A 10,640-nucleotide genomic window follows, 5' to 3' on the forward strand; every position below is an offset into this window, starting at 1 on the left:
GAGACCAAAGGCTCAAAATAGCTATTTCTACTTATTTTTTTTGGGGGGGGGGGCCAGCTGTTAACTTAATTCATTAGTTCTTAAGCTGTCCAGAGTGCAGAGCACCAGCGTAAGTCAAGACAAGACACTCTTTGTAGAACTTCATGAATGTTAATATAGTTAATTTAAAATTATAAAATAGGCCGGGCGCGGTGGCTCAAGCCTGTAATCCCAGCACTTTGGGAGGCCGAGACGGGCGGATCACGAGGTCAGGAGATCGAGACCATCCTGGCTAACACGGTGAAACCCCGTCTCTACTAAAAAATATAAAAAACTAGCCGGGCGAGGTGGTGGGTGCCTGTAGTCCCAGCTACTCGGGAGGCTGAGGCAGGAGAATGGCGTGAAACCGCGAGGCGGAGATTGCAGTGAGCTGAGATCCGGCCACTGCACTCCAGCGTGGGCGACAGAGCGAGACTCCATCTCAAAAAAATAAATAAATAAATAAAATAAAATAAAATAATAAAATAGGCAATTTATGCTAAATTAGAAATGATCTTTGATTGATTGATAAGCTAAGTCAGTAAGCAGTAGCAAACAACAAAATTTGAGGAAAAAAATTTAAGTGAAAACTTTGGCAAACTTTTTTTCTATGAATTGGCAGAACCTCCCATTTAAAACACATGCCAGCCTTGGCAACAGAGCAAGACCTTGACTACAAAAAATGAAAAAATTAGCCAGCCATGGTGATACCTGCCAGTGGTCCTTGCTGCTTGGGATGCTGAGGTTGGGGGATCACTTGAGCCCAGGAAGTTGAGGCTACAGTGAGCCATGATTGCACCACTGCACTCCGGTCTGGGCAATAGTGCAAGGCCTTGTCTCAAAAAAATTTTTTTTTAATTACAAAGAAAACATACGGCAAAACTCCCTGTTCCACACTTAGCATCCTGCCAATAGCATGTTTGAAAACCCCAACTTAATTCTTACAGTCATGATACTTCATAAATTTATTAATAAATGTGTATGTTATTCTTTTCATTTGTTAGATTATGTCTAAGCATTTGGACAGCCCCCCAGCCATTCCTCCTAGGCAACCCACATCAAAAGCCTATTCACCACGATATTCAATATCAGACCGGACCTCTATCTCAGACCCTCCTGAAAGCCCTCCCTTATTACCACCACGAGAACCTGTGAGGACACCTGATGTTTTCTCAAGCTCACCACTACATCTCCAACCTCCCCCTTTGGGCAAAAAAAGTGACCATGGCAATGCCTTCTTCCCAAACAGCCCATCCCCCTTTACACCACCTCCTCCTCAAACACCTTCTCCTCACGGCACAAGAAGGCATCTGCCATCACCACCATTGACACAAGAAGTGGACCTTCATTCCATTGCTGGGCCGCCTGTTCCTCCACGACAAAGCACTTCTCAACATATCCCTAAACTCCCTCCAAAAACTTACAAAAGGGAGCACACACACCCATCCATGCACAGAGATGGACCACCACTGTTGGAGAATGCCCATTCTTCTTGAGTTCCTCTGTACTGGGATGTATATTTTCCTGGCCCCAAATCCATTGCTGGCAATGGATGCACTGAACGTGCCAGCACTGAGGAGTTAAAATGAGAACTCCAAACACTAACGACTCTTCTTCAAGATGCAGTATAAGACAATGAATTTTAACCTAGATGTAATTATAAAATGGAAATGGTATTCCAGTTTAGAATATGGAAAGACTGACCTAGAGGAATTGGACAACTGATTGCACCTGAAAATCATAAAGGGACTTTTTCTGGCCAACAGGCAGGAGTCCTCTTTTTGGGAAGTGTTTGTGAAGTGATCTTTTGTGAAGTGATCATTAAAGGGATGGAAAACACAGTCTAGTGTCCAGCAGGCCCACATGATGACAGTTTTTGTAATTCAAATTATGCACTTTTAAAAAAAAATGTAAACAGGGATCTTAATATCTTCCTTTGTTTTCCTTTGCTTTACTCTTCTACTTCAGAATATTTTCTTAAAAATCACTCAAAGGACTGTGAGGAAAGGCTGTGGTACCTGACCTTGTTGAAATCAAGGCCTGGCACTGTACTACAGTCCTGTTTACAGATTATTACGGTGAACTGAATGGGTACCGAGGCTTCACCAAAGAGGTACTTTTTTGTTGTTGTTGTATTTTTAGGAATAATTATACCAATTTTAAGAGCATTCCCCACCTGTCCCCACACACCCAAACAAAATGTGGTGGTGTTGCCTTCAAAAAAGAAGTTTTGTGTCATTAACATGACAGAAGAACTTTTTAAAAAAACATAACTGTCAAGTATTCTATTTGCATTTAGGAGACTGTTAATCTATGCTAGATTGTCATTTTCCCTCCTTCTCCCACAAAAGTTTACTGGTAGTCCATGTCATGGCTCGTAGCTATCCCTCTAACCATACCATGGAAATGCAGACACCCAATGTGAAAAGGAGCACTTGCTGGGCATCACTGACATCGCTCATGTTTTACTCATAGTTGAGTAATCAGCATATCTAGAATTATCTTGCATTGCCTAAATCATATGTATATAGTGAATGTTATATAATATACCTGGCAGGTCTGTTTTAATTTAATTGAATAAAGATACAAATACTTTGTTTGGCTGGCATATATTAAATTATTATATGAAGAAAATGGTTGATTCTTATTTCTTTTAGCTGAAAAACACACAAAAACACTAAACATAAAAGCACGTTTTGTGGTACGCCTTGGTTTCTAGTTCTGGATATATGTATTAATCTTAAAGAATGATCTAAAGTCACAGCTTGGCATATAGGAAGATACTTGGTTAGAATAGGATGGGTATCTTTTAAGCAGAACTTTGTAAGTTTTAAGTTCCTAAGCAACATGTATACAGTTTGTTAAGGTTTATATTGAACATTCTACCTTGCTTGAGGTTTTCTGCTTTATCAAAACTATTCATAATAGAACATCTACCTGCATCATTACTATCATAATATGGATTATTCATAAAGCGTATGTACTGTTCTTCTGAGTCTAACAAATACTGTGACTGAAATGCATGCACCTTGTTGAAGAGAAAAACATTTTATTAATCTCCACTATAATGTCTGTGAAATGTGCAGTATTCCATCCTTAGAGAGTTATCTGGTTCATCAGCATCTGCATGTATCCTCTGAATAATGAAGCAACATTTCAGCAATTCTGTTAACCACGCTATTAAGAGACATTTGTAGAAGTGCTGCAACATGGTGGGAACCTAGTACTTTAATAATTTCCTATGATATTTATTAGAGCGTAAAATGTACATCACGATAGTACAGTATGTAGTCCTTTAAGACCAGAAGGTATGTTAACTGCACCGTCATTAAGCAGTCTATCCTATTTTCTTATTTATTTGAGTTGAATCCTTTTTGTTCAATATCTGTACCATTCCTATGATGGTAGCCATTTTTCTCTTTATAAAATATTTCTTCTTTGAAAAGTGTCCTAAAAATTTAATTTCAAATCTCCTCTTGGATGCAAACTGTCCCTAAGACCATCCACTCAACAGTATTTATGTAAGCCAACTAACTAGTGCCACTACAACTAATCATGATACACAGTCCAGAATCTCCCAGGACTTTTTACTGGGCCAGCCTCATTGTCCCTAGGATTTCTCTTTTTATGTCTCATGGATTACTTCTCTTTTTAATTGCCCCAGGCCCATTCCAAATGAGAACCTGGTAAAAGTCACATTGGATCCCATTCAGTATGGTGTCTTCGGCTAATGTGTTAGCCTTCAATAAGGTGATAACCCCTTTTCAACCTATCTAGTCTATAAAGAGGAAAAATTCAAATTTGAAGTTCTAATCTTATTTCTCCCAAAGGGAACTATTCCTCTACCCCATGGTTCTAGGAGACCACTTCACTGTGCAACAGTTTTATATGTATTGTGGATGGAGGATATTTTATTCTGAACCATGACATTTGGGTAAAAATATTTTCTGCAGTGGTAACTGATTATAAAAATTCCAATTGGATGCCCTTAGGTGGAGGTGAGAAAATGGTATCCTTGCCTTCTTCTCAATATGAAACATTAACTAGTTGACAAATTTATCCTTGTAGTAATGAAAATATATTTAATCAGGGACCAGAAATGGCAGAGGAGATAAATGCATCATTACAAAATTCTGCTTTTGAATCCTGGACATTACAAGGGGGTAAATGCAGCATGACTTTTTGTTAACCACATTCCAAAATGTGGAACATTTCTCTTAGAAATGAAAATATTTCAAGGCTGATGTATTTTAAGACTACACATTATCAGGAAGCATACATTGAGAGTTTGCTTAATTAAAGGTTGTTGGGCATCAAATTATGTTAAGTAGGTTACTATTCTCTAACAACTCAAGGATGCTTTAATGGATCTGAATTTGACAAAGAGCATGCCACACTAACACCACAGTCAACAACAGCCCAGAGAACAATTACTATGTCAGCTGGAGGCTATATTATGATTCTAAATTCTTAAAAAGGTTTTTTTCCCTCCATAAATCAAAAATTACCTTATGTAAACCAAAAATTAGTTGGTATTTATGGTCATGATCTTAATTCTCAAGTTTAGCTTACTTTAATCTTGTATTTCATTGTTTGTCTTCTAATGACAGCTTAAATTCAGATTTTTAAGTGGCTCAGCAAAATAGGAGGAGTGTCCCAATTATGTTGTACATATTGAGGAAAACCTTTTTGTTCCTTCAGATTTAGAAAGAAACAGTTTAACCATTTATTTCTTGGTATTCTGCTGCTGTGAACCGGTTTACTTATTCTTTTAACATATATTGTGTGACTACACAAGTATAGGTCCTGTTGTATTGCACATTAATCTTTACCAGTAAATAAACATCACAAGGTTAATATTGGTTTGGCTGAAAGAATTATGCAGTAAAGTTATTTATAAGGGAACATGATGACTTTATTCAATATTTTTCTTCTTTGAAACATCTCATTACTGTTAAAATTATTTCATAATCCCTTACACATGAGCCAGTGAAATATTCTGAGCTCTACTTAAGCATGAAGTCTATATTATAAATCGAAACAACAAAAGCACTTGTAACTTGTTTAGTAAATTCCATGCCTTATTTTCCATTTTTGACACCGTAAAGTGCATTTTCTGTCGACTGTGAGCAAATTTCCCTTTTGCCTTTAATGAAAATAGTGCATTAAGTAGCCAATTGCTGCAGAATTATAAAGCAAGTTAGCTAACGGTGGGTCACATTGGACTACCACTCAAAGAAACAAGATGCATAACAGATGGAAGGTACATGTGGTGTGGCTTAGGGAGAGCGCACCTGTGCCAGATGCATGCCACTTTCAGTAGCTGCCAAATGTGCCTTTAATTAAGAACATCTCTAATTTTTTTCTTCAGATCAAGTCAGCATTTGGGGGCGGGATTTGGGCAGGGAACTTTGGGGTGCAAATATCTGGTGAAACCACCAGAGAATTTGGTTGTCAAAGTGACATGTATAATTTTAGTTGAGACGTGTTTGTGTATATATGTGTATTTGCCTTTGTTTAGTAGCACGGTTATCTGCTAAAATAATTGTCAAAAAAATCGCTCTGTCGGTCTTACTTTGATGTAAGAACAAAGTGTGGTCTATACATCTAATAATGGCCTTTGTACCTAACCATGTTCATAGGTAATCTTTGTACTCTGTGTGCAGCAGTATTTGGTTTGCATTTAAAGTGAAAATAACGGCTGTTATTTTTCTGGCATTACTAAGATAAACTGAAAAATAATAAAGAAAAATGCCTTACATAGCCCACAAGTGTATTATTTTTGCATGTATTTATTTTAGAGGGCAGTATTTTTGAAATCATTAGTGATTCTCATTTAGCTCATATATGCCATATAGAAATATTTTGCATTTTATTGTGGTCTTTCTTTGGAGGCACTTTTTCCTGTATCTAGTTATAAAAGGTTAAAAGAAGTTCCATATTTCCCTCTGTGTCAAATCTGCTGATTGTAGTGAGTGGGAGGCCTTTGGGATGAAAATTAGTAATTTAAAATGACCTTGGGTGTCACCTGGATGAAGTTTCAGAGTGCTAAGGCATTTGTATTCCATAAAAGAAATTCTGAGATATCACGTGCCCTGACAGGCAGCTTTTGCTGAGATCTGCTGGAATGAGGTAGCCTGACCTTTAGCAATTCTTTCTAGGCACTGCATGAAAATATGAGTTTAAGGTTGTAACTAAAGAATGATGCAAATGTACTGTCATTCAATGTGAACTATAGGATGTAAAAATTGATGAATCCTTAGAGAGCCAATCCCCTGATGTAAAAATTAAGGTAGATGAGGCCTGGAGAAGTGAGATGACTTAGCCATGTGGCAGTCCAAGCATGAATTATCGAGTATATTCTAGGTAATCAATTTAATAGCTATAGGAAAATAATGTTTTTATTAAACTTGATTCTGAATTTTTCTCTTGAAATGTCACTTCTTTTGAGCTATAACCTGGTGATTTGCCTTTTCACTTATTTTAATCCTCTTAGGTCATTGCAGATCAGTCTGTTTGGTACAGTCCATAGTTAAGCCTGCCTTCTTGCTGATAGGTGCACATGGTGTCCAGAGGGACGGACAACTTCAATATAGAGTACAATTCCAAAAAAGCAGTTTATGGCCATTCTAACATTTTGGGACTCTTGATTCTTACTGGAGGCAAGAAAAACTATAGCCATGTAAAAGCTAATTTCTCTACCTCAGTAACTCATCAAGAAAAGGAAGAATTAATGTGATAGAAACAAGCAGGTGCTTTGGAATTATGTCTGTGTTCACCTTCTGGTTCCACTACTTATTACATGACTGAATTTGCAGAAGTTATTTAATCTGTTTCTCATCAATACAAGGAGGTTAACAGATCTATTGTTTGAGTCTATTATGAGGTTTAAAGGTAATACGTGTAAAGCACATGTCTTTCACAGAGTAGGTGCTTAGTAAATGCTAACTAAAGTTATGAGGGATGCACTGTCAAAGCTTACTGGCTTTTAGGTATCTTTTAAGAGGTTGGTTGCTTATCCTGAAGCCCTCATAATTTGACTCTTTACTATATGACTTCCTTTGCTGTTTATCATCACTTAAATTAGTTCTGAGTGACCGTAGGTTATAAGCATTTGATAAGGGCCCATCTGACTATTCAGCATTCAACAAATATTTATTCTTCCAAGTACAATTCTGATATTAGGAATATGGCAATAAACAAAACAGGCAAAAGTACATGTCATCATGGGGTTTATAATCTAGTGAGGAGATGCAGACAATAAAAAGTAGTAAGCATAATAAAATAAGTATATTATACATTCGAATGTTTTCACTTATGAACAAAAAAGGATATGGTGACTGGGAATGTGGAGTCCAGGGGAGGTGAAATTTAAATAGGATGGTCAGAACCCTGCCTCATAGAGATGACATTAATAGACTTGGAAGAGGTGAGGGAACAGGACATGCATAAATCTGGGAGAAGACTATGTCAAGTCACAGGGAACAGCCAGTGAAAAGCCCAGAGGCAGGAGCGTACTTGGTATATGTGAGGAAGAGTGACGCTGCTTGTATCTGGAGAAGAATAAATGTGGGCAGAATAGAAGGAGATGCCACCAGAGGTTTGACAGAGCTCACTTAAGGCTTCAAAAGCCCTTCTAATGACTTTGACTTCTTAGTGGCAGAGTAACCAGTGACAAGATCTGATTTACATTTTAACAGGAGCACTCTGGCTGCCCTGTTGAGAATAAAATAGTGGGAATAGGGAGGCTCACCCAATAGAAAATGGCTTGGGCCAGGGTGATAGCAGTGGAGGTGCTAAGAAGAGGTCAGGGCCTCGATATGTTTGAAAGACAGCCAATATGCTGATAGACTGTGAGGTGTAAGAAAAACAGAATTGTTAAAGATGACTTCATAGTTTTTGCCAGAGCAACTGGAAGGATAAATTTACCATTAACTGAGGTGGGGAACATACGGTTGAAGCAGGCTTGGACACACTAAGTTCAATAAATATATTAGACATCTTAAGAGATGTCAAGGAGGCAGTTGAAGATGTTAGTCTGGAGTTTGGGAGAATAGGCTAAAGATAGTAAATTGGGAGTCACTTTCATAAAGATATTAAAGCTAGCAGACTGGATAAAATCACAAAGGAACTGTGTATAGACTAGAAAAAGAAGAGCTCTAAGCAAAGGAGAGCCCTGGGGGATTCTAATGTTAAAAGAGTGGGGACAAGCCAGGCCTGGTAGCACCAGCTACTCTGGAGGCTGAGGCGAAAGGATCACTTGAGCCCAGGAGTTTAAGGTTACAGTGAGCTATGATCGTGCCTGTGAGTAGCCACTGCACTCCAGCCTGGGCAACACAGAGATCCTATCTCTAAAATAAAAAAAAAAATTTTTTTAAAGAAAAAAAGGTGGGGAGTGGAGATAGGGAATCAGCAAGGAGACCAAGAAGAGACTCCCAGTGAAGAAAAACGAAAACCAGGAGTATGTTGTATCTTTGAGGCCTAGTTAAGATGGGAGGACGTGTTCAGCCTGTCAAATGCTACTTGATAGAGTAAGATGACTGAGAAGGGACCTTTTGTTTGACAACGTGGAAGTCATTGGTGATCTTGACACAAGCAGTTCAGTGGTGTGGGCAAAAGCCTGGGCCCTAGTTTGATAAAGAGTGGCAAGAGAGGAACTGGAGAAGTTTCCTCTTTGAAGTTTTACGAAAGGGAAGCAGAAAACTGGGGCATAGCTAGAACCATCAAGAGAGGATTTCTTTTGCTTTAGAGAAATAAGAACATGTTTGTATGCTGAAGGGTTTGTCCCAGTTGAAAAGAAAAATGTGATAATGAGAAGAGAAAGCAGCACAGATGGTATCTACCAATAGTCCTTTACAGTAGATCCTATTAATATCTTCAGATAGGCTTACATACATGAGAGGAAATCCAACACATTCAGTTTTCTTGATAAGAAGAGCATTTACTGCTACTAATTCAGGGAATGAGGCAAGAAGGAATAAAAATCTCTATTTTGTAGATAAGGAACAAGTTTAGATGACTTATTAAAGATTATGTATATACTAAGCTCTTAGAAAACAACAGATTTTAAAGTTACTTGGTTTGGGAATAAAAATTTTGATTATTTTGAACATCTGACAATCTCCCACGAAGATACTTTTAGCATTGCCTAAATTCATCCCTTTATGTTCTATATTTAAAACTCAGCTGTAATGTTACACATCAATTTCTATTTTTTGCCCTTAAAATATATAGGTCTCCATCAGTTTTCTCAACCTTCTTTTAACCCATATCCCTATTTGAAAAACTGTACCTCTCCCTTCCTTTCCTCCCAACCCATCCCCACCAGCTGAGACTCACTGGCCCACAGACTATAAATACCAGGCTGCTCAGATGCTGAGAATGCTGCTCTCACACCTCCAAATGAACCTTCAGGATAAGAGAATCCCAGCCTTACCAAAAGCATTATTTTTTTAGGCTCAGGCGGAACGTTATCAATGGTGATGTTTCAAGAAAAAGTTTAATCTGAAAACTAGACCTAATTTTATGATACAACTTGATGCAGAAAAATCTGTCATTTTTCTAAGTGCATGCAATTGGTTATCTGGAATATACAGTCAATTTTACCAATTTATAAAGTGATGATCATGTGCATATGTATATTCTTAAATCAGAATCTTACTGTGTGTGACAGTAAAGGTCACAGATAATTACGAATACAAAATACTGGGTTTCAACGAACAATTTGTTTTCTGTATCTCAAGATAATCAGTTCTTTATTCTGTTTTAAAATCCAATCTATGAATAGAATCTGAGTGCTGAAACTTACATTATTGGTCTAATAGGTGGTATCTCTAAAATTTCAGTGGGAAAATGACTTGCAGGACTGCATTAAAATGCAGATTCCTTTGGGAAACTACCTATCAGGTCCTATGCTTATTACCTAGGTGACAAAATCATCTGTAAACCAAACCGCCATGACATACAATTTACCATATAACAACCCTGCACATGTACCCCGAACCTAAAAGTTTAAAAATGCAGATTCCGGGACCCCACCTCCAGATATTCTAATACAGTGGGACTGCAGTGGTGCCCAGGAATCTGCATTTTCTACAAGAGGCCTCATGGAGGTGATGTATTAGACTTAAAGGCAGTGAGGAAATGAGACATGAGGTGCTATAGAAAACACTGCTCAAGGGTTTCCCTGATGTTCTAGTTTCAGGTCCCAGATAAACTATTTCTTATGGGATGAAATAGCCCACTGGGGAGAACCCTAGAGTACTGGTCCACAAATCCTTGGTTCTCAAAGGCTCCAATTCTGTAGTCAGAGAAGGACAGTCCTTGCTTGGGCCTATACATACTGATCTCGCAAGGCTATAGAAAAGGCCTATTACGACTCCTAGCCTGTACAAAATATCTTTCATCTTTTGGTAGAGTGCTTCTTTCTATCAATCCAAATACTTCTCAAAGACATCTGTGGTCTCCTATGTAAAGTGCACTTCTCCAGAGGGCTGGAGGTCACAGATGTAGTCATTGTCAAGTTCTTTTCCACACTGCTCCATCCATGCATTATTTAATGTAATGCAACGTAACATTACAGGCCTGGTGGCCCACACCCGTAACCCCAGCTCTTTGGGAGG

The 10,640-nt window shown here is 38.1% G+C and overlaps 1 protein-coding gene across 3 annotated transcripts in view; it reads left to right on the forward strand.

Annotated features, from left to right (window-relative positions):
* The window catches only part of SOS1 (SOS Ras/Rac guanine nucleotide exchange factor 1), a 151,130-nt gene extending 145,346 nt beyond the window's left edge, over window positions 1-5,784 (forward strand). For all 3 annotated transcript variants that reach the window (XM_033175942.1, XM_033175943.1, XM_033175944.1), the window contains one exon: window positions 1,023-5,784. In XM_033175942.1, the coding sequence (XP_033031833.1) occupies window positions 1,023-1,514 (492 nt within the window). In that variant the 3' untranslated portion in view covers window positions 1,515-5,784. The remainder of the gene's footprint in view (window positions 1-1,022) is intronic.
* The last annotated feature ends 4,856 nt before the right edge of the window (window positions 5,785-10,640 follow it).

This window comes from Trachypithecus francoisi, unplaced genomic scaffold (genome assembly GCF_009764315.1).
Source record: "Trachypithecus francoisi isolate TF-2019V2 unplaced genomic scaffold, Tfra_2.0 Lachesis_group17, whole genome shotgun sequence".
NCBI lineage: Eukaryota > Metazoa > Chordata > Mammalia > Primates > Cercopithecidae > Trachypithecus > Trachypithecus francoisi.